Here is a 25,233-nt window from a genome sequence, read left to right as displayed (position 1 = left end):
AAGAGTTTTTTTCCCTATGGCAGAATGAGTCCCTCGCTATATTGACAGTGATGAGAGGTCAACAGGTTATAAGGTTTACTTGTAATGTTACAGAACTATTTCTTGAGTATCTTTTTGCTAATGAATTATGGAATATAGTTAATGGAACAGCATGTACCCCATAGAACAGGGGTGTCAAACTCAATTTCATTGAGGGCCTCATCAGCATTGCAGTTGCCCTTGGGGGGCCTGGTGGGTGTGGCCAGGGTGGGTGCAGCCTACTGGGTGGGCATGGATGGAGTGGGTGTGGCCTACTGGGTGAACATTGCCAGCTCTACATCGTTCGCATCAAGGGTGCCTATGGGGGCCTAGGCAGGACTGGGACAGATCTGAGGGTCTCTGACAGAAGGAGGTGGAACCAGGGCAAGCACCAAGGTATGGTCCATTTCTTCATTCCTCACAAAGGGTGACACCTCCCCAGCATGCACCCAGAGGGTGGGACCGATGCAGCATGGGCTGGGTCCTCGCTGTTTCCAGATGGCCTTGTGGAGCTAAGACTGAATGCATTTCAGCATAGATGGCCACTACAAAATTGTACATTGGCTCCCAGCCGGCCAGGGCCAAGGCAGCAGGGGCCATTTACTCACTGTTTTCAGGATGGCTTCGCAGGCCACATGAAACCACTTCTCGGGCCGCATCCGGCTCCTGGGCCTTGTGTTTGACATGTCTGCCATAGAAATTCAGTTGTATAATTGTTATCCAGTAACTATTTTAGTGCTGGGGAAATTCTTGGTTACTATAAAGCAAACTATTCTAATATTCTTTCTTCTTTAAGAAGCAAGATATTTGACTCTAAATTAATGTTTAGCTTATGTATGGATAGAAGAGTGCCTTATTATTACAGTCCGGCCTGTGTTGAATATCCAGGTAATAATAAACCTGATGCTGTTTAAAATATATCTAACTATATCAAAACTAAACAGTTAAATTTCTGATATTATTGCACATCCTCTAATGAACCTGGGATCCATATTAGCATGGCAGCACCCATCTGCTCCACTCTACCTGCAAAGAATATTATTGATAGGAGTCAAGTAGTTCACAATGTAAAACTCCAGGAACAGCAGTGGCCTCAAGTATCACAAACAGGAAGAAGAGTGTATGTGACCATCAGATGATAGCCAAATTGCTTTGACTTTCTTGTCCAAGTTAGGACTTTGTTTAACTATAGCAACATAACTAAGTATATTTCTAAGCACAAAACTAAAGTTAGTCTACAGAATTTTGCCACAATTGCACATATATTTTTAAGTAAAGGAAAAGGAAAAAGTTCCCTTTACTTTTTTTGCTACTAAATACAAGACTAAAGCTTTACAAATATACATCATTATAATTTCAGTATTGTTTTTTTTCTTCTGTTAAATTTTCTGGAGAACTTTGTGTTCTTTTATAAAATTACACTTGGTTGGGTATATTTTTCAAAAATATCATAACTTTGCTCATTCTAAATAGTGGTACAAAGAAATATCTCATATTGATATTCTACCAATTTGAGTTACTTAAACTTTTCAATTAGTAGTTAGGATATATTTTGTTTTCTGATTTTTGTAAAACACATACATATGCACACAAGTAAGCTCAAAGGATTAGATATAATAATTTAGAGTTCATTTTGTGCCCAGGCCTATAAATATAAAATATTTGAAGATACATTCCTTTAAGGCCTTTACGGGACTAAACTTAATCACTTTAATTCTTATTCCAATTTTCTTTGTTTTTGTTGCTTAAGGCACATTATTAATCTGTAGCTATCAGTGGTCCACTGTCACTTAAACAGAAATATTTAAATATACATTATATCTCTAAAAACTAATGTTCATATTATTACATAAAGTCCATAATAACATTAATGAATCAATACATTATATATACAATATATGCAAACTTCAATATACAAGATTTTGTTACACATGCATTTCATTAAAACAATTGTACCATTTATTTAAACCAATATAAGTAGTTTGATGTCACTCCGGGAAAGCAAAGATTGTTAGTGCATGATCCTCCATAACTGGGAGGGCAAGCAGAACATGGCACCCCAACTTTATATGGTGCTTCTCCTATCCAATTTCCCCTAAGGAGGAAAAAAACAAATAATATACATAGTATGCTGAATATTTGATAATATTCTTTATTGAATAACATAAAATATACTTTTTCCATAAGTTACCTGCATAGCAGTCTATTATTAAAGTGACCAACCATCCTCCTTTTGGAAGGACAGTCCTCCTTTTTTGAGTTCTGTCCTCCCTTGAAAAGTGTCCTCCTAAATGTCCTCCTTTTGGGAGGACAGTCCTTTTGTGAGTTCTGTCCTCTCTCAAAAATGTCCTCCTAAATGTCCTCTTTTTGACGACTAATCTGCAGGGCTTTTGTTTCCTCATAGAACGCTCAGAAGGCGTTCCGGGACCTTTTTTTAATTTTTTTTCAACTTTTGCATCTACTCCCCCTATTGGCTTTCGAAAGCCAATAGGAATTGCTGCTGAGCGCGCCAAAACACCCGGGCAGCAAACTTTGCATGTGCAAGTTGCAGGAACTTGCACCCCTCACTGCTACCCAACTACACGATCTCCTACTTCTTAGTTCCAAAGATAGCTGGAGGAGACTGGAGCGGTAAGTTTCACTTGATCTTCCCTGTTCAGTTCTACGTGGGGATACACAGGGTAGGCGGTGGTGCTGGGGGGCGGCTGGGGGAGGTGGCTGCAGGACCAGAGCCAGCGCGGCTGGTGCTTTGCAAGCCGCGGGGCTGGCTCTACGGGAATGGGCGGGGAGGCAGTGGTGCTGGGGGCGACTGGGGGAGCGGTGGTGCTGGGGGGCGGCTGGAGGGGGCCGGCTGCAGGGCCAGAGCCGGCGCGGCTGGTGCTTTGCAAGCCGCGGGGCCAGCTCTACTGGGATGCGCAGGGTGGATGGTGGTGCTGGGGGGCTGCTGCAGGGCCGGAGCTGGCGCGGCTGGTGCTTTGCGAGCCGTAGGGCCGGCTCTCCACAGCAGGGCTGCAGTGCTGGCGGGGCGGCTGTGGGTGGGGGCACGGCGGGCAGTTGACCTTCCATGGGCTGCGCCAGCTGGTGGTCTACGCAGTGCTGACCTGCGCTGCCACCACCTCACCCTGCGCATCTACATGGCCATCCTGGAGCGCCTGGCTCATAACACCTGCCTCCGCCGCCCACCCCCGCACAGTCCAGCCATGTAGATTTTTGGACAAGTGAGAAATCAAGATTGAATATTGATACTCTAGCTGCAGCACTTGCTGTAAAATTCAATATGAAGGATATTTCTTGTTCAGATATTTCCAATATATTGTTAGAAGATGATACATTGACAAAAAATATTCATTCAATGGAAAAGTACTCATTTAAATAATTAATAGGCATGTAAGCATAATTACAATATAAAATGTTATTGTTACAAATGTTTTTTATTATGCATTTATCATATTATACTGTATTCTGTATTATTGTTGCAATAAATACAATGTTTCTTTTATTTACGATATTTTTTTCTTAAATTTATTCGTGTCCTCCTTTTTGTTGTAAAAAAGTTGGTCACCTTACTATTATACAATTGCTCTTAGGTGCAGAATCTACCTTTATTCAAGCTGTTGAATTCACTTAGATTTGTAGCCCCAATTCCTATGGATATAGGACTGGATATTTATGGGTAGAACCAGAAAAATCTCATAAGAAGATAAGTTACAATATGAACAGACTGAGACAGACTCCTCCTATGTTTAACTGTAAATAAGGTAATGTATTTAAGGTAAATAAAATTTGGAGGTTGCAATTGTTTATAACCAAATCACATGTTCTTAAAATTCAATGCTTTTTGCTAGCAATTTTCAAATATATGCCAATTATTTGCTGCTGATAATTCTTGGCTCCTTTCGCTATTGTTATTTAAAAACATGATATGAGGTTTAGCAACAGGGAATTCTTATATTTCTTTGATAGATGGAATTATAACTGCCCTGATTTACTTTTACGGAATACCAACATATCCAAAGTTACATGTATAACCTATGGATAACATAACTTTATAGAATATAATCTGAATGAATTAGAAAATGAGTTACAATGATGACTTGTGTGCTGAGCCAATGTGCAACAATAGATGAAATGAAAATAGAGAAACTTACTTTGGGGCATAGTTGCATACCAGATAAATAACTCGGCTCCAAACAGCCCCCCAGACATTCATATTAGGGCAAGTGTGGATTGCACAACCTATTCTGTTGGAAGTGGCCCAAACCATCTAAAGGAATAGTAAGATTTATTTGTTAAAATTCCAGCCTGAAAATAACACACTTATCATATAGACATAAGTTTTGAACTGAAGAATGATACAGGAAAACTGAACCAATATCACCTGGGTATAATGTGTGCACATTGGTCCGTAGCATCTCATTGGACACCTTGGATTGCAGTCCTGAGGATATGGAAAGGCATAATCTTTCACTTCTTCATACCAGGGCTGTACCAGCTGGAGAATGGATCGATATCTAAGCAAAATTAAAATAAGAAAAAATGGTATTTTTGAATGTTCAGTATTACTAATGTGCCTAAGTCATATATTATATATAGACATATATATTATTTATTTTCTGAAAATTACTTCATCTCATAAAATTGCAGGATAATAGATGCTTGAAAATTAATGGCTTGAAACAAATATATATTAAATTTAATTACCTTCCAGTCCGTACAGATAAATTTTGTCCCAGAAATCTCAACAAGTAAGAAGGTCCATGGTCCCAAATGCAAGTAGCTGCCCAAGCTTCTGCCGATTTAGCTAGATTATCATCCCACACCTGGCAAAATATAATATTTTTATTTATCCTAAATACTGAAAAGGAGTTCAGAAATATCAGTTGGATTGAATAATATAATGATCAAATTATACTATTGAAGACCTGGTGGCAGACCACCCCAAAACCTAGTTACTCAATTCTTCCACGTTTCTTTGTCCAGCGTGATGAACTGATCAAACATTATGAAGATGAATTGGCTGAGCTTCAATCCTAGGCAATTTATTAGAAAGCTACACTTTTGAAAGACTGTTTATTCAATTTTATTCCATCCATTTTTCAAACGACATGCAAGCTGCATACCCCTCTGTATGAAGGCAACTGACTAGTCCAATTCATATACCAGAAACATGGATATTGAGTATTTTGTGCCTCTTCCAGTTTCTCCACATCAGCAACATTAACGTCAAATAAACTTAAATGAAGACCTCTTTACATTGAGCACAAACACACAACTTCTGTTAACAAATAGTCTTTCTTCCAAGCATTAGCATAGTATCCTAACAATCCTTTAGTGACTTAAGAAATTTCTAAACAAACATGGATTTTGAAGATTCTGCATTTCTATCAACCTTGTAGTAATGGTGAAAAAGAACTTGAAGCATAAGAAACTTGGAGAAAGACCTATGATATTATGGAGGTATTAAACAGGATAGTAATGTATTTGCCCTGATTGTTCACCCTGAAGAATCCTCATAAGAAGCATTAAGATGTCTAGTGTAGTTCTTGAAAAGATGTCTAGTGTAGTTCTTGAAATGAACACTGTCACTCTTTATGCTTCATTCTAAAATGTTCCCTGTTAGGTATCAGCAGTCAGCTGCTCCAGGAAATGGGTCAGTGGGCCAGGATCATTTTTTTTTATTTGAACCATCATTCTTCCTGATTCACAGTCCCACTTATGCAAACATGTTACAAAAAAGAATTTGTATGGAGACTATTTGGGCTTACATTGGTTTGGAAATATTCAAAAAGTTTGCAATAATTACTCTTGATTCTTTTACTACTGTTCCTATTTTACATAGAGAAAACCAAAATTCAGAAATAAATGTTCACAGCCACCCAATGAGTGTTTGCTCATGATGTTAATATAATTGGTTCTCCATCTCCTTTGCTATATATGCCAATTTTTAATAGGTCTTGTCTGTTCTACTCAATTTATTGTTTTCTCCAGCAAAATATAATTTTTTTCAAAATGAAGTTTAATTTGATTTTTGAGAAAAAGCCATTTTTGGAAATGACTTTACTAAAGAACCCTACAAATCAAAGCAAGTTAAGCTGCTACACTTTAAATAAAATTTAATCTGAGAGCAATAGTTTGAATTTAAATTACACTTAAATCTATTAATTTTATGTTTAAGTGCATTTACATGTAATTTAAATGTGGTCAAAATGTTTCCTAGGCAGGTTTGAAAGAAAGAAAATGAATCAATAATAAATAATTATAAAGACACTAAATTTGCCAACTGATTATTTATGTATGAGATCTCTTGCTTTATTAGTTGAAATTTCACATTAATCGAATTAAGAAATGCAGACATTATCATCCAGATGAAGGGGTCTCCTTAAGCCAGAGAGTTCAATACCTGCCCAGATCAAAAATTCTACTTAAAAGATCCCAGAAAGACAGCTGGAATCTGCTTCAACCCATCCAGGGAAGCGGACCTATCTCTTCTCTGAGTAATTCTTTCCATTGTCAATATTTTTTTCTAATTTGTAGACAGAATCTATCTTTGTGCAATATGATTTCATGTGTCTGTATTCATCACTGTTAAAAAGACAGAACAAATTGTTCTGTGTGATATCTCTTCAAGTATTTGAAAAGTGCTGTTATGTCATTCATTGATTCATTCATTGATTCATTCATTTATTAGTTCCTGCCTTTATTATTTTTATAAATAACTCAAGGCAGCAAATATATCCAACACACCTTCCTCCTCCTATTTTCCTTACAACAACCCCATGAGATGAGTTGGGCTGAGAGAGAATGACTGGCCCAAAATCACCCAAATGGCTTTCATGCCTAACACAGGAATAGAACTCATTGGTTTTTAGCCTTTTGCCTTAACAATTAGACCAAACTGGCTTCCTTAATCTGTCACAATGAAACATACTCTACCCCTTCATAGTTTCTAATTCTCTGATCATCTGTGTTTTCCAACACTCAATCTATTTTCAGAATCCTTAAATTATGATATCTACAAATCAGCACAGTACTTAATACAGATTTTCACCAATGCATAATAAAAAGGAAACATTTCTTGTGCTAGAAGCACTGTGTTAACATTTGCTCATCTAACTCTTGTATTACAGGTTGATTTCTGCACGAGACTATAAAAACATAGACCATAATGAAGTGAATATCTAATTCACTAAAATTGACACTCTTTCTCCTGCTGTACTTGAGGGTCCTCAGGATTAAATCCAATTTTCACAATTAGTTAGTTTACCTATTGATTATTGCTGACAGGTATCTACCCGATGAACCATTTTTTTGCACTTAGTCTTTTCAATGTATACTGTGGTTGTAGTAAAAATAAAAGAGATTCCACAGGCCTGGAATCCATTGTTATGATAAATACTTTCTAGATAATTGAGAATGAAGACAAAAAAAAGTTGAGGGTGTTTTTTCTGAGTAAACTGAAAACAATTTTTAGAAATTCAAAAGTTGTTTACATGTATTAACGACTAAATCTTCAATCTTGTCAGAATTTCTTTAGACTATATTTTTAGACAAATTTTTTATCATACAAAATCAGTACATTCAGTCAATAATTCAACCTAAAACACCATATTCATTTGTATCAAATGTGCAGGTGAATTAAGAGCATCATTAGACAAAATTAAATACAACTCACTGTGGAACTGTGGATTCCTTGGTGCTCCCTGTATTTGGTTGTTTGCTTGCAGATCTTTCCTTACCTGACTAAATAACATTATCAGTGCTAGAGAGTGTAGGGAGTGTGCGTTTGCTTTCTGTTGTAGCCTGCCTTGCCACTGTTTGTGTGGCTTTCTCCTTGGTAGTTCCTTGTTTTCTGCTTGATTGTTTGTCTTCTTATTTGTCTCCTTGATAGTTCCTTGATTACCGTATTGTTTGTGCCCTTGACTGTTTGTCCAGTGTTAATTCCTACTTATCTGGGTTTGGCTGCTGGGGAGAAAGTGTTCTGGACTTTTTGTTTCCTCTCAGATTTTTATTGTCTCTTTTGCATGGTATGTAAATGTAGTTTGCATTTCTATTGATGGTTGAGCAGCAGAAATGCTGATTATTTTACATACTTTTATATAAAGTTTGAATTCTTACTTTAATAAATATGTCATCTAATAAAGTGGAGATTTTCTCCATTTAATACTGAGAGATTAGTGGAAAACTGACTGTATTAAAGTAATAACATATACATAATTCTGATGCTTGCATTTCGCGAGAGACCTCACAGAATTTATTTTGGGATTACCAATTTTTAAAACAGTTTCCACCAATAAATGTGCATGTGGTACATATTCAACAAATCAAACCATTTTTAGAAGAACTGGGGATAGGGGAAAAGCAATGATTCCAAGGCCTTTCAAAAATAGGCCATTTCTTCTTTTTAAAATTGTACGGAAGCACTTTGTACTAAAAGGATAATTTCCAATGCCTATTCCTCAAATTGGCCTGTGATCTTTCATTATTAACACATTTCTTGGCTTGAGTGACTTTAATATTTTCAATAAAAATTTAGCTCTGCCTTGGATCTGTTCTTGCACAAAAAGCCACTATGTGGATTGTATTATTTGGTTTATGTATGACAAGGGAGTGGGTGAAGAAATCCTTTTTTAAAAATGGAATTGTCTATACCAGTGGTTCTCAACCTGTGGGTCGGGACCCCATTTGGGGTCAAACGACCATTTCACGGGGGTCGCCAAATATGGCTGTCCGCCATTTTTCCCCCTTTTCTTTGGCCACGCCCCTGGCACCTGGTGATGTATAAGTGGTTGGGGGTCACCAGAACATGGGGAACTGTATTATGGGGTCGCGGCATTAGAAAGGTTGAGAACCACTGGTCTACACATTTAAAGATGTTGATAAATTATTAAATCTTTACACGGACAAGTCTGATTTCTAGAAATATAGCTAAACATTTACATAAATTCTACCCTTGTATATTGAAGAAGTGACTAGTTCTTGATACACATATACATGCTCATGCTTACTGGCTCAAAATAAAGACAGAACAAATATAAGATTCTCACCATGATCTTGTTTTGTTTCTTGGCTGTGATTGTTAACTGAGGTCTATTCTGAGATCCTATTTTCCTTAAGAAAAGACCAGCTTGAACAAATCAGCATCTGTCTAATCTAGCATTTGCTTCACCTTTTTTTCATTGTGCAGAATTTATGCTCTTTTATTATTGTATTTTACTTTCTCCTAGATTATTTTCTTTTTTTGTTTTAGTAGTAGTAAGTTTATGTATCATTTACCATTTACCAAGTGGGGTATGACAAAAATAAGAACTCCAAATAGAGTGGGTGAAACATGCCTGGGAAATCAGTTTGAGGTGTTCGAAGCTAAATTCCTTAAAAAAAAAAAAAGTACTTGAAAATTACTTCTAAGCTGCACCTATACAAACTTTCAAATAAGTAGGTTGACAGATTTTTATTCAAAGTAAGCAGTGTTTGTAAGAAATAATGGCACCTTTTTCTGAATGCAGTGAAGCTGATTGTTAGAAGTTTAGCTAAAGAATAAGCAATTAACTTACTAGTATGTTCCATTTACTCTTATTGAATATGGTGCTATAAAAATGATGGATGAAGTACTCAATGTTTTTGAATTACACTAGGACTCAGGGAATGGAGCAGACTATATGTGTGAATAAATCATATTCATCAACAACAGCTGCTGGAAACATTTAGCACTATGGGGATCAAATAGTAAAACTAAGGATCTTTTCACCTGCATCATCTATTGTCCAAAATGTATAATTGGACTGATCAGCAATGGTTTAATTTGATATGAAGGCAGGGCTTTAGGTCACTGAAATGCAAGGCTTCTTCTTGTCTCAATTCCCTTCCCCATCATGCAGTTATATATAAAAGAAAGACTTCCATTAAAAAAAAATCAGCTTCTGTCTTTTTGGGGCCCTGATACTAATGTTGTACTACTCTAAGCTAATTTAGGCTGAAAATTAAAACCTAAAGTATGTCTGTTCCTTCTCTAGCAAATGAAAATAATCTCTTCTGGTTCAACTTGTAGTAGATATCTAAAATACAGAGCAATCATAATTAACAGCTTTAACAGCTTTGTACACCATTATTTTGAAACAGATTGAAGCTAGAGACCAACCTTATCTAAATTAATAATTAAGATATGCACTGAAGTGCTTCTTTTTAGCTCTCAGCTTTCAAACATGTGCAGTAGTATACACATATTATGTCTTTTATGCTTGCCTTTTTGAAAACTAAAAATATATATGGTGGTGTTTTAATGAGAACTGCTCAACAGGAACATTCTAGAGCAGGTAACAAAAAGTCAAGATAGGGACCATGACCACATAATTAAAGCACATTTAAAAGGGGAAGGGCTTCAATTATGCAGCCACAGTTGCATAATTGATTCAACTTTTCCGAACCTTCCAGAGGATGCCTGTGCTATCCACATAAAAACTGTATCTGGCTATCTTGCAGATGAATAGTTACAATGTGCTCTATAGGTGTCTGAAAACCATTGGGAAGCTATGTCAAGAGCAGTACAAGCAATGATGGGAAATCACACTGTTCCCATAAACACTCATGCTTCAAGTGCTACACAGATTACTAATTGGCTTCCAGGTGCAGTTCAAGGTACTGGGGTCTGCTCCTACGGTTTCTGTTCAGTATTTGACAGAATTAGCATCTAGTAGGATCCAGGAAGTGGACCTGAGCTCTGGAATAGCATTTCTCTGATCACTCCCACCTTAGCTGCCTTTAAGAGTACTAAAAACATTATTTTTCCCCTGGTCCCTGGTTTAGTTAAGTTAGATTGGCCTTTTTGGTCTCTCCTCATAGGGGAGAGAGTTTGATTGCTGTATCCTCCCAATGACATTCCATATTGAACTTTTGATGATTTTATTGTTTTTAATATGTCAAATGTCCCAGAGACATTTAGAGTCAGGCAGCCTAGAAATATGAGAAATAAATAAATTCATTTATTTTGGGGGGAAGTTTCATTCTGGTTTTGACTTTTTTCTTGCATTTATTTTCAAAACAAAGGTAGATATTGAACTAATGAACTGACCTTGATTTCATTTCCTACATTCAGCTACAAAAATAGAAATAGAAAGTAATTATAGTAAAATTATGTTGTATCTGCCACTGTATCTTCTGCTGAGGAGTAAACTAAATGTACATGGCATTTGTAAGACTAATATTTAATGAGATGCCATTAGTCTATTAATACACATCTACACAACAGCTCCTTTGAGTCAAATTTACTAGGAGGCTATGTTTTTTCTTTGCAAAAAGATGCAGATACCATTTACCACTGATGCCTTCTGGGATCTTCTATCACCTTTTTAACCTAGTCCATGACTATTACCTGGACGGTATTTATCTTCAAAGCTTGAAGGTTCATCAGGTGTTGCCATCTGCTGATACAATGTATGTTCTTAATTAATAGGACCAAGAAAGTTAGAATGCACAATCCAAACAAATTGTACAGGCTCCAACTAGGATATTATGCCTACAAATGCTATTATTGAGGGACAGTATTCTGATAGTTGTTAGTTGGAAATAGTTTTGAACACTGATAGATTAACAGCTGCCTTCAAAGAATACCCACAAGATTTTTTCCAACTCCTGCAAAGCATAAGAGTATTGAAGTTAATTGTAGTTAGATGTGCACTGATATTTCTTTAAGTCCCTGCTACATAGATATGATATTTCTGTGCAATTATTACAATATGCAGTCATCTCTTTACTTCTGAAGATAAACCTGCACATAGAATCTGAATGTGCCTAAACATTTGAAAGCTTGAATAAGAAAATTGGGATGTGTTTCCTGACCATGGTCCTACCTCTGTGTTCAGGTGGAAAATCTAAAGTAGAGACTTAATTTTAGATTCCCTTGAATGAGAGTAGAGCTACCAATACAACTCAGACTCCTGCTTTACCAAGAGCCCATTTCAGCAGTACTCAGGTGCATATGAATACAACAGATCGCCTTCCAGATTTAGTTCATATTCTACTTGGTGCTTTGGAGAATTGCTTGATTAACCTCAAGCACTATAAGCCTGCTAGGTTTGACCCTGATCTGACTCAGAAATAAGACTGGAAAACAAAGCTTCGTGTCTTTCAGTAATCGTCATGGGAAAACCACAAATGGCTTTTAACTTTTTTTTCTTGTTACTTTTTCATAGACTAGGGTGAAATCTATAGACACAATATTCTTCAGAGAAAACAAAGTCAGCTCTGTCTTGGAAACAGAGTACAAAAAGTTTGGAAGTAGGTCCATTACAAGCATTTTTAAGACTATGTGCTTATACATTTTCAATTTTGGAGAAAATTAGACATTTTGAGGAATCAATCATTGACAGATCAATCTTGCCTAGTTTCAGACTGATCAGTGCCTGTAACAAAAACTGTATTTTCTTAAAATATCTTTAAAGATAATCTGTATTTTTAAATAGTTTAAAAAATATTTTTCTTATAGTTTGTGAATATTCCTCTAGAAATTGTAGCTATTTATCTGTATTCCTTTATTAAAAATATGACAGACCATTCTAAAAGAGGTGAGAGGATTCGTAGTTAAGCTGTAAAGTCTGATTTGGGAAAAATACTGAATATTTGATTTCAGATAGAATGAACTGACATGTTTAGCAAAGGACATTATATTCTTCTCTAAATAACTGTGTCTAGACAGGTGTAATGACGCATTTCTTGTAACAGTGATGTTGATAGGAAGGTGGGAGATCAAATACACAAAATGGTGGATATGAAGATCTGATACAAAAGGGGTGGACTTGGTATGACTTTTCCAGTCAAAGTAAAAATAGAAAATGCAAGGCTAGATAGTAAACAATCCATTCTGATGTATGGTAACTTCCTACCAACTCTACTTTCCTAAATCTAAGTTGATTTTAAATGCAGTTATGGTGCACTGAAGATTTTCTTTTCAAGAAAATTTCAAATACCTTTTATGACCTTTCCAGATATCACAACTATCAGCAAGTTCCTACCTACTGCATCTAACATTTGGTATTAACAAAATAAGTACGTAATACTTTAGTGACATTTGCAAGGAATAGTTTAAACTGAATAAAAGAACCTCAAGGGGGCTCATTTCCTACTAAAGTCTGCTGAATTTGTCTTCTTTTGTTAAGAAAATTTCTTAAAACATGTTCATTCTTCCCAAAAAACTTGAATTGATCACTTTGGCTGCTTATTTTCTTATTTTCTCATCTACATAAAGTTATGTTATTTGATTGATAAAGTTTATGATGATGAAGAAGATCAATCCATTGTAGGACAAAGAACTCTTCTTGAAAGTATGGACTGCAATCTACCTGCTAATCCAATCTAGTTTATTAGATTGATGTGGCACAACTCCCCAGTCTAGTGCTGAAAGAGGGCAGCTAGTGAACCAGTTAGCTTCCATGACTCCGAGTCTTCCATTCCTAGTCTAGCACCTTAACCACTGTACCACACTGGCTATCTGTTTGATTGATTAATAAAAATTAAATGTTTAAAATACATAATTACAATATTGAGTTTGATTGTTCTACCTTTTGAAAGCTGTGACTAACATACAGTAAATAGTCCAGAAGTGCAAGTGCCATTTTTAAAAGAACTAAAAAGATCTGTCAATGCTTGAGAAAAGATATAATTTGTAATCTTGTTTACATATAAAATAAAAACAGACTTAAGCTGTTGAGAAATTCATCCTCAGTTCCAGACAGCATCTTGGTTTTTATCCAGGCAATTAAGTTACAAACGTCAGTGCTAGATTATGTAGCTTTAAAATGATTGGCATTATTTTAGAACTTATGCTTCTGATGTCAGTATGAGTCACTTCACTGACTAAGTGCACTATTTTTATCAATTTAAGTCTTAAATGTAGACAGTTGATTCAGCTGCAATCTCAAGGGCTAAGACCATTCAAGGCTGAATGCCATCTCTTAGAATGACATTAGATAACATGCAAATTGCATATTGTGCTATTCCCCAGATTGATATAACTATATCTGAAGTAATGAAAGACTTATCATTTTCCTAACTTCTTTGCAAAAATGTACATACATACACCTATGCAGAACTACACATTTTCTTTCTCAGATAGCATGCGGTATTGCTTTCATTTTGGGGGGTTAAATTGGCATATTAGTGTCTCAAGAAGTATTATCAGATTTAAAGCTGGATCTTAATATGCTGGGCCATAATAAACTTTTCCAAATGCCCTTTTCCAGATTTTTTTCCATTTCTATGCTAATGCTTTCACTTCCTTTTAAGAACTTGAAAGTAAACAGTTTCACTGACTGTGCAATCCTTTTATATGGCCTAATACAAAAGTGTGCAATCTGTGGTTCAAGGAATGTATACAGCCCTCTGTTTAATTTCCTGCATCTATTGGTCCAATTTCAAAAGCCTGTGCAATCTCTGGACAGAAGCAGTCTGTCTCTTTCCTGGAGCTTTTTGGGGGAGCCATAGATGATGAAGAAAAGAAAGAATAGTCCAGGGAAGCTGATTCTTCCTTCTCATATTTAATTTGGGCTCACTACACAGGCTTTGGCCCTATCAATTGCCTCATGTTCCTGGTGATTTTTTTTTTTTTTTTTTTGCAATGAAAAGCAGCCTTGCATGCCAGTAAAAGTAAATAAATAAATTAAAAGCTAATTCATTAAACCTGAGCTTTTATCTTTTGATTTCCACTGAACACATTACAAGAAATAAGGCATCTACGACAAGCAATAGCCAATTTGTGGACATTTTCACTATATTGAACTTCTTGTTCCTGCAGGAACAGCTTTCTTCCTGAGATCCAAACGGCCCCAAAACTTTTTTAGAAAGCTGTGAAGATCTGATTCTCTCCCAGTTGCTGGGCTTGAATGATAGTTGAGCCAAAAACAGGTGCAACTGTGTTGTGGGTTTATTATCATGCTTGGCTACTGTGTTATGGTTACTTTTAACTTTGTATTTGTATTTTGAGGTTACATGTATGTTTGTGTGCGTGTGTGTGCATGGTTGTTTTTATTATTTTAGGATTATGCATTTAAATGGCTGCCCATATAAATAAATAAATAAAAATTCACAGTTGCACATCACGAGCTAAGAAACAACTCCTGAATAGTTGCAAAATGTTGACTTGGTATAAGTCAGTTTCTCTAAAGGCTTGTTTTAGGAAGAGCCTTGTCCATTTTCATCATATTCATTCTATTTCTCCCGATTCTAGATTTTATGACTCTTGTGATTCCGTGCCAGCCTGTGCTCCCAACAGCTGAGTCTGAGGAATCTGAGGAGGAGGTGGAGGAGGCATTTGAAGGGCCATCAGGGGCAGAGGGAGGCTCTGATGAATTACAGGACTCACGGTTTGATGCAGAGCCTGGGCCCTCCAGTCATGTTCCTGATGAAGCTCAGCTGTGTGAGCAGAATGAGTCAGACTCGGAGGACTCACACCTGATGGACTTGCTAATTGATGCTCGCACACGTCGTCAATTAGCGAGAGTAAATCAGCAGCAGTCAATATGGCAACTCCAGAGTAAAAGGAGAAGGCAATGAGAGGCAATGCCTTGGGACTGCTGTATAAAAAGAGGAGGTGTGGGCAGTGCTGGTTGCTGAAGGCAACCATTTGCAAAGTGCTTCTTGGAATCCTGGTCTGTTCGTCTTGCTTGTGACTACTCTTCTGTTTGCATCGTGTTTCCTGTGGACTATTTTCTTCATTTGGACTTGAGTTTTGCTATTTGTGTTTTGGACTATTTGACAGGTTTGTCACCCATATTAAAAGGGTTTGTTTTGTTTTAAAGTCTCCAGCCTATTTTATCAAAAGGGGTTTGGTCCTTGTGCCTTTAACAAGGACGGCAATAGGCTGGGATAGAACAATGACCATGTAGAGGGGAAAGTAAGGAAACTGAGCAAAGAGATGGAATGGGGAAAATGCAATAGTAGAAATTCTACTATTTCATAATGGTAACTAAATTCCTTTATTAATTTGTTCTTTCATCACAGAAAACCAGAATATTAATTACTGAAGTAGGTCCACACTCACCAAAAGTATGAATTGCATTTCTTATTGTAAGGCTGTGCTTCTCAACCTCTCCATGCAGAATTCTGGGAGTTGAAGTTCAATATCTTAAAGTTACAGAGGTTGAGAAACACTGCTGTGGAGAGAGTGCTATATATCTTATTACTTTATACATGGATTAATTGAGAGTAAACTACTATCAGTTCAAAATGTACATACAAAAGTACATTGCACATTGTACTTTTCTAGATTTTTATTCAAATATTTTTAAGGAAAATCCATTTGTATTTTTATGTTGTTAATACCCATCTGATCTATTATTTCCTCAAAGTTTTCATTTGTTTACTCCATATGAAAAGACCATGTTTTCACCATTGGTTCTTTACTTAGAGGTTTTGCTTATGGAATTTTATTGTTGAAAAAAAAGATATAGTCTGAAAGAGTTAAAAATTAGTATGTAGAATCACCTGATTGAATTTAGGGAGCCAATCTGAAACATGATAGGGCTCATTCTGGTCTAGGCTTTTCCAAAAGTAGACCCATCTGATTCATATCCTGCATCCAAAGGAAGATTTAAACAAACCACACTTTTTGTTTGAGGATAATATGATGAAATTTGCAGAAAAATTGATAACAAACATTTTATATTTCAGACACATTAAAGGTTAATCACCAAAAAATTTACAGCAAAGAATGATACAACTAAGTATTCCCTTGCATATAATTTGGCTCTGGGTCAGGTAGAACTCTCTGCTAGTTCAAAATGTGTAATCTCTGATAAAAGAGGACTTTTTCTCACATCTGATGTTTTTTTAATCCTCTAAGGCAGGGGTGTCAAACTGCCAGCCCATGGGCCAGTTGCATCATGCAGAGGTTGCGCCCACCCCAGTTCCAGCAATGTGAAAAAAGTCATACATTGCGACACGTCACGTGACATGGCGAGTTTGACACCCGTGCTCTGAAGTATTACAAATTAGTTTGAACTAGTCAAACAACTTCATATTTATATATTCATTGTCTTTGTATACCACCATAATCAAGATTTACTCTCACAGTTTATAAGGTAAATAAAAACAAACATGCAATAAAATCCTAAGAACAAGACAATAAAACAATTTAACCATATGCAATAATGGTGCCAATTCCAACTTAATAATACTAATTCAGCCTTGAATGCCAATGAATACCTAAACAGAATACCTAAAAAGTGCCAAGTAGATGCCACTCAGCCCTTGGGAAGAGGGTATAAGTAGTCATTATAAAAAAAAAACAAGATTTACTTCTGAGCCCTCATTTTTTTATCTCACATATGGGGGAACCTTAACCATCCCCACCTGAGAAAACCATATAGGATGGAGAGTTTCCACCAGGAGGAAGTGAGGTGCTCCCAAATATATCAGGAAATGAAGTCATGACTGAAACCAATTCCTTATCTGGACACCTAATGGAAGGTAATGTAGTGCCTATAATATAGATTTTATCTAGTTGTGGGAACTCTCATCCACTGCATCTTTCACCAGTTGCAGCTTTTCCAAGGTGACTCCATGTAAAGTGTGTCACTACTAGAAGAGTTACTAGTGTCAGGAGCTATTGTTCCAAGTAGGAGCATTATTGGTACACTATCTGAGGCAGGCAAAGTTTTCCTGGGCCATGGAATACGCCTGAGAATCCATCATAGCTGTGAGTCTAGAACTTCCAAGTCTAGATCTGCTCTTTCAGAAGTGACATCCCATCAGAATTAAAACTGGAGCAGCCAGAGCAACAGATGTTTTCTGCACCAGCAACAATGTGCTGATGTTTAGCCTGATTCATTCCATCCAGGCCCCTTTAGCAACCAGTAAAGACCTCCATGGCATATCCAGCCCAGATCACTATGAACTCAGGTACCATCAGTACTGTATATGGATGATATGTCATCCAAAACTCTCCTAGGAGTTTCATGTAGATATTGAAAAAGTAGTGGTAAAGGGACCAAACCCTGTGATACCCCACAGAAGGGTGTCTACAGTTCAGAATATAATTTTTATGTTCCAATAAAAAAGGATTTTACTGATTCTTGGTGAGGTTGATTTCAATATGCTTCACTTCAAATATTAGAAAGTGAACATCATCCAAAACTGGGTAGCATATATGATAGCTGTAGACTCCAAGAAATAGGCTAGTTCTACAATATGACAAACTTCATATATCTGTTGGATGGTTCATGTGGGATATTACTAGAACTACCACAATAGAAACAAAGTACTGCTGGTTTGGGAAAGAACCATTCCTGTATGAGATCCACTAAGAAATAAAAGGCAGATTATTCTGACCCAGTAGACTTATAACACCAAATGCCTTTTGACAGAAAAGGTCAGGAGGAGGCAAATGAAACCATTACCCATATAAAAACTCAAAATTAACTCAGTTGTCCTTTCTTGTGTTCTCCTTTCCATTTTGTTTTGGTGCTGGACCATATCCTAATAGTATCAAATATTTCTGGTGTAAATTGCCCACAGTATAAGCAACTGCACTATCATTCTACTTTACCTACAATCCTTGGAGGTTCAATCATGCCGTTCATTTCCCTCCTACATTATACCCACACCTAGGCTCTATAATTCAACCTAACATTATATTTGCAACTGTTGGGGAAATTGCCTGGTTGAAAAACTTGGTTGTGTCCTGCCATCATAAGTGGGAATATACATTCAGAAAGAATGACACTTTGTTATTTTATTCCAGGAGTCCCTATCTTGGAAATTAGGACACTTGCTGAATAATAGAGGGTTTTTTTTCCCTGTCAGTTAGATGGAGAAAGCAGTGATTGGCTCTTGATCTTCCTTGTCTATTCTTAATGTTCTGAGCACGGTAAAACGTAGATGACCACATGGCTGGTTTCAAAATAGTATGGAGCAGGGGTGTCAAACTGCCGGCCTGTGGGTCAGATGCGTCATGCCGAAACTGCACCCACCCCATTGCCGGCAATGGAAAAACAGTCGCGACATGTCACGTGACGTTGCAAGTTTGACACATCTGGTGTGGAGGGATTATCAAATGATGTCATGTGGAAGTGTCAGAAGTTTTTTTAAAAATGGATGCAACAATGTATAAATCCTTGGAGATGCAATGTGAAATAGAAATTTTAACTTTAATTTTGTTATACTGTAAATTTATATGAGCAGGTCATTTTAATGCTTATGCTGTCAAATTTTATAATGGCACCATTATGGTTCAATAATCCCATCTTTTGATATTATTGAAGATTTTGCTCTGTTTTTAATTACATATCAACATTTGATACATTTGATAATTATGTAAAATAATCTTCCATGTGTATGGTATATTAAGTGACATTTTAAAATATCACAGATTTACTGTTCTAAGAAATCTAACAGAATTATAGACAAACAAGAGAGACAACAATTGGCAATAGGAAAAGTGAAAAACATGCACATTTGATTAGTCTTACCAGGGCCAGATTTCAGACAGAATGGAGTTCCTCAGAAGAACTCCAAGCAATAAAAATATTTGATGCCTACTTTCACATTTGAAAATTTATGGTTCACTCATGTACATGTTTATTCAGAAATCTCAGCAGTGAGATTATCATGCAGGACTATAGCCTTAAAAAACTTAATTTCATTTTTTTATATAACCAGAATAATTATCACAATCAACTCTTGCTTTCATATAATCCAGGATTAATCAAATACAGAATTAATCAAGCACTTTAGTACATTCAGGTTATATGATACAAAGAAGCTTGTTATAATGGTGTATTAGTTTATGCCATGTCTGCAGCATAGACAGAGGAAGAAAAAAATGGTCTGTATTACTCAGCACATGCAAACTATTATAGAAATTTCAAAAGCTCTTGGCTTGGCTTTTTTTATGAAGAAAAAACATTATTTGGCAATGTGAAACTTAAATAGATTATACTTTTTTTATTTGCAAAATCCTTCCAGGTTCAGACATGAGGAAATGAATAAAGACCTGACTGCTTACCATGTATTCCATATTGGATGCAGGTGGGAACACTTTGCCTCTGACCTGATTGTGATAATCCAAAATGGCAATCATATCATTCTGTGAGATATATCGCTTTTTCCTGATTTTGGGGAAGCTTGCAGAATCCAGATGCGTTTTTAAAGCTGCTTCAATATCAGTGTAATTTTTAGTTGACAGGAATAGGTCAGAGGAATTGGGCAACACTAGTGCACTTGCTTCACAGAGAATGGTAATTAAGAGAGCCCCACTAATGGCAGAAATTACTGTCATTTTAGGGTCTGTGGGTATTGTCTCCTTTAAAGCAGGAGACAGAGTATCTGTGGAAGAAAAAAGAGTTAAAGAATATTATTGGGATCAGACTAAATCTTTTCTTCCAGCTGAGTTTCCCAACAGAAACTCAGCACAAATATATGAAGTTTGCAAATAGTTAATTGAAATTCTCTGATGTCTCATGTTGCCTAGCAACAATATACACAAATTGTCCTATAAAATATGTGACCATCTTAGTACAGATCAGAACTTACAAAAAGGATTTAACACAGTATTTTCAAACTGAAAAAAGTTTCGGATCACTGGAAGTAAGTTCTGCACTCAAACTAAAGAGACATAATCAAAAGAAAAATCAGGACAGGAGAAAGAGAGAGGGAAACAACATGGAAACCACTATCTTCCTTTTGCCACTCAACTGATTCAAGGAACATCAGATGTGTAATAATAATAGTAAAAAGACATGCAACAGAAACTGAGCTCAGTGGCTTACCTCTTTGCAGAATCAAAAAGCCTAGTGTTATTATTCTTCCAAGTTAAACAGTTCTCTTCTGTGCTCTAGTGTGAACTTTGGAAAAAAAGAGTGTATCTTATTACCAACTTACAAGGAGAAAGAAAGAGGGTGGGGAAAACTGTAAGCTTTCTAGCTGCTGGCTACACGAACTGCTAACAGCTTTTATATGTTATAGTAAACTACAAAGGGCAACTCTTTTTCCAAGTCTTATGAACCCAATGGGTGGAGTTTTGTACAGAAAACACAGTGATTGGGCTTTTACTGTAGGATATTAGGATATTGTTTCAAACACCCCTTTCACCCTGACTAGAAAAAGGCAAAATGCAACTTTCCCCCCCTCCTTTGGTTTTATTTCCTTTGGCTTTCTTTTTTCATAGTTTAATTTCCTGATGTTAATAATTATGTACATGTGATAAATAATGCACATGTTTTATTTTTCAGCAATCTGGATGGAAAAATACAGGAGGCTTAAAGAAACAGAGACAATTTGTTTCAGGCTGACATTTGGAACACTGCTGTCAATTGTTTGCTTTTATTCAGGCAGCTCTGAAGCAAGAATGGAGGAAATGATACTCTGGAAAAGATGTTTGTCACCTGAATTCATTCCTCTGAATAGCAATAGAAGCTGAATATTCTTGAAAGCAAAAAAGGATCAGGAAAACATCTGGTCTGCATTTGCTGGAAGGGGGGAATGGAATTCTTTAAACAAGGAATTGTTCGGCCACTGATACAAAATGCAAATAGCTGAGGCCATAACTAAATAGCACCATGACAAATGGGCCATCAGCTATAAGGGGCGCCAGTGACCTAGCGCCAGCAATCCCATATCATGGATTTATAGCTTGAAGTTCCTTCAGTATTACAATAGACAGAAGCAGTGCCAGGTCTAGAAGCCTAAGGTAATCTTTACAATCAGCCCCATCAAACATTCCAAAGGGGAATATGTTGTGAAGTCAATAGAATGATGCTTCTCCCAGGAGAATTGAAGCAACAATTGGAGAGAGGCATGGATGAAAAGGCACTGGTGATTGCACAGAGAAATGCTTACCCACTTTGCTTGGTCATCAGCCCAACCATGCTTTAAACCAGAGAGCATTTTCAAAATGCTTACTGTGTGTAAGAGTGGTAGCTCAGACAGTTTACAGAGTGAAAATATTGGCACTTCATCTTTGAGACATATAAGCAGCCAACAATAGGTCATGTATCTCACTCTTTGCTCTATAACACTGAATGGCTAGTTAGAAGTAGGAACTTCTTGTGGTGTGTAATGGGGGGGAGGAAATGAAAGAAATATCTATTTAGTTTCTTTGTGGGAATAATTTTATGAATCAACCAAGTCATTAAACAAGTGGGAATGAAAGTTTAATTATTGCTTATAGCAGAAATCCACTTTGCTCACTTCACTGGTATTACCTTCAAAATTGCTTCTCACCTTCTATACCAGCATTGTAGAACAACAGAATAACAGAGTTGGAAGGGACCTTGGAGGTCTTCTAGTCCAACTCTCTGCTCAAACAGAAAACCCTATACCATTTCAGACAAATGGTTGTTCAATCTTTTCTTAAAAACTTCCAGTGTTGGAGCATTCACAGCTTCTGGAGGCAGGTTGTTCCACTGATTAATTGTTCTGTCAGGAAATTTCTCCTTAGTTATAGGTTGCTTCTTTCTTTGGTTAGTTTCTATCCATTGCTTCTTGTCCTGCCTTCAGGTGCTTTGGAGAATAGCTTGACTCCCTCTTCTTTGTGGCAGCCCCTGAGATATTGGAACACTGCTATGATGTTACCTCTAGTCGTTCCTTTCATTAAACTAGACATATCCAATTCCTGCAACTGTTCTTCATATGTTTTAGCCTCCAGTCTCCTAATCACCTTTGTTGCTCTTCTCTGCACTCTTTCTAAAGCTGCAACATTTGTTATATAGTTGTGAAAAAAACTGAATGCAATATTCCAAGGGTGCTCTTATCAATAGTACTAACACTTCACATGTTAATGCAGCCTAAGACTGTGTTGGCTTTTTTTGGCAGCTGCAGCACACTGCTGGCTCACATTTAAGTGATTGTCCACTAAGACTCCAAGATCCCTCTAGCAGTTACTACTGTTGAACCAGGTATCACCTAAACAAGGCCTAAGACAGAGCCTTGGGGGATCCCACTGCATACTTTCCTCCATGTACATGCAGTTCCATTAAGGACTACACATTGAGTGTGGTTGGTCAGCCAGTTATGAATCCATCTGGTATCAACTAATAACAAACTGAGTGATATGTTTTTTCAGATAATAATGGGGGACAACATAAGTAAGGTAAGAAAATTAAACAATGGCCTCCCACAAAACTCTATAATGGCACCTACACTATTCAACATATATATTAAATATGCCAGTGACAAAGGGATGCAAATTTGGATACACTGATTATTTGGCCATAGCAGTACAAGAAAAACACATGGAAGTATCTGACAGCCTCCTATCCAAAGATCTTAAAACCTTGGGAACATTCTTCACTCACTGAAGGGTCACTCCTAGCACAAGCAAACTTCTTGCTTCCACCTTAATAACAAACTAGCATATGAAGCCCCAAAGGTCTACAGCAGTGGTTCCCAACCTTTTTAATGCCGTGACCCCAACCTGTCATAAGTCAAGGACTACCCAATCGGTTGTAAGTCGAGGACTACCCAACTGGTCGTAAGTCGAGGACTTTCCCTGCCAGGGAGCGCCACGCATGCTTGGTGCCGCCCCCTGCGCCGGCCAAGGTGTAGCTGGCAAGCGGCAGAGACAGCGCAGGCCGACCACCGGCTGGGCCACCAGCTGGCCCAGCCCAAGGGAGGTAAGGCACCCGCCAGGCCCCACGTGCACCAGCAACCCTCCCTGCATCCACCGGCCTCCCACCTCCCACCTCTGGCCCTCTTTTACTTACATTTTTAGTAGCTGCTCAGCAGGGAGGGGTGGAAACTTCCAGACAGCTCGCCTTCGCTGTAGACAACTTGCAGTATCGTTTTCAGAATGGGACTTTTGGCAGGCTCAACAGGGCAGAGACAGCCTGGACAATTCCTATTGGCTTTTGAAAGCCAATAGAATAAAAGGGAGTAGCACAGCTAAGGAAAAGGGGGAAAAATGGCGGACTGCGTTGTTTGGCGACCCCCGTGAAATGGTCGTTCGACCCCAAATGGGGTTGCGACCCACAGGTTGAGGACCATTGGTCTACAGTATTTAAACAACAACCTACTTCCCTATAATCACCATCCAAAGTACTTTGGAGTAACATTGGACCGGACTCTCTCCTATAAGATATACTTAGAGAATACAGTGGCAAAAATCAATACTAGGAACAACATACTCCAGAAATTATGCGGAACTAAATGAGGCTATCAGCACTAGAGTTTTTCTACTCTGCAGCAGAATATTGTACAAATGATGCTGCACTGCAATGGTTAGATGGCCTAGACATTGGTATTTGAACACAAATCTTTTTAACATTTATATTTTATTGTATTTTACTAATCTAGGTGAAATGTTAATGTATATTGGTAGTCCATGTATATATATGCCATGTGCTAAATAATATCACATCCTCAAATTTTAGTCCAAGTTATTTTTACCTCTTATCTATAGATATACCCCACCAAATATTGCAGATTTAATTTATAAAGATAAATGTATGTCAGGCATGAAAGACCAGGAGCATACATGAAGTTCAAATTTATTACTTTATTATTTATTATTGTGATTTATTACTATTCATGCCTATGCACAGGAATTTGCCAACTAATTATTAGCACTAGTTCAGTGCTTGATAAGGGTTAGCAGAATTTAAGAGGGGTTGGACTCCACCCCCAGGTTCTGCCACTCCTTCTCCTACCATGCACATCTCATACTTGATTTTAGATTGTGACTCTAAAATTTCCTGCACACATTGTATCTCACTAAGATAATTTATTTACATGTTGTCCACATACAAAAAGGTATGTAAAATTGTGTGAAGTTGCAATGATGAACTGCATATTTGAAATAGCCCTTCAAATTAGCACCAAATAATATAATCTTCTATTCACATCTGACTTCCAGAACTTGAATAGTTTAAAATATACAGGATTATAGACTCAATAGTATGCTATATATCCAAATACCTGTTTTCAATATGAACAGGAGGCAATTTTTGTCATTGACTAAAATATAATGAATATTATTATATTATATAAAATGAGAAATAATTATGAGGATTGAGATTCACACTCAGAAGTATATTTGTTTTATGAGTATCATAAGGAGTTTACACAAACTATTAATGGGAATAATGAAGCTTCTTATATTTTATAAAAGTATATGTACCATAGAATTATTAGATCTGATGCAGTATATATCAGCTTTCCTTAGCCTGAAACCTCCAAATTATATAGTCCTACAGCTACCACAGTCTGACATATCTGGTAGATACCAAAGAAAGA

General features: G+C 37.0%; 1 protein-coding gene across 1 annotated transcript; it reads right to left on the bottom strand.

Annotated features, from left to right (window-relative positions):
* Window positions 1-363: 363 nt before the first annotated feature.
* PI15 (peptidase inhibitor 15) lies at window positions 364-21,073 on the bottom strand. Its single transcript, XM_039332094.1, has 6 exons — window positions 20,772-21,073; window positions 20,009-20,328; window positions 4,720-4,838; window positions 4,397-4,529; window positions 4,167-4,282; window positions 364-2,113 (listed from the first exon to the last, which is right to left on the bottom strand). Exons 2-6 carry the CDS (start codon window positions 20,279-20,281, stop codon window positions 1,978-1,980), a joined length of 777 nt encoding a protein of 258 aa, XP_039188028.1. The 5' UTR covers window positions 20,282-20,328; window positions 20,772-21,073; the 3' UTR covers window positions 364-1,977.
* Between the last annotated feature and the right edge of the window lie 4,160 nt (window positions 21,074-25,233).

This window comes from Crotalus tigris, unplaced genomic scaffold, assembly GCF_016545835.1.
Source record: "Crotalus tigris isolate CLP2741 ecotype Arizona unplaced genomic scaffold, ASM1654583v1 scf7180000024445.887990, whole genome shotgun sequence".
NCBI classification, from domain to species: domain Eukaryota; kingdom Metazoa; phylum Chordata; class Lepidosauria; order Squamata; family Viperidae; genus Crotalus; species Crotalus tigris.
Note: the sequence above shows the minus strand (reverse complement) of the source record. Positions and strands in the feature narration are given on the sequence as shown.

What these genes read in the sequence shown, in the direction of transcription:
- PI15 (XM_039332094.1), bottom strand. Translation starts at nt 20,281, where the DNA reads ATGACAGTAATTTCTGCCATTAGTGGGGCTCTCTTAATTACCATTCTC. An exon ending in TGTGCACACATTATACCCAG is followed by an intron (nt 4,283 to 4,396) that starts GTGATATTGGTT and finishes CTATTCCTTTAG; the next exon opens with ATGGTTTGGGCCACTTCCAA. An exon ending in GTATGCAACTATGCCCCAAA is followed by an intron (nt 2,114 to 4,166) that starts GTAAGTTTCTCT and finishes TTTCCTCCTTAG; the next exon opens with GGGAAATTGGATAGGAGAAG.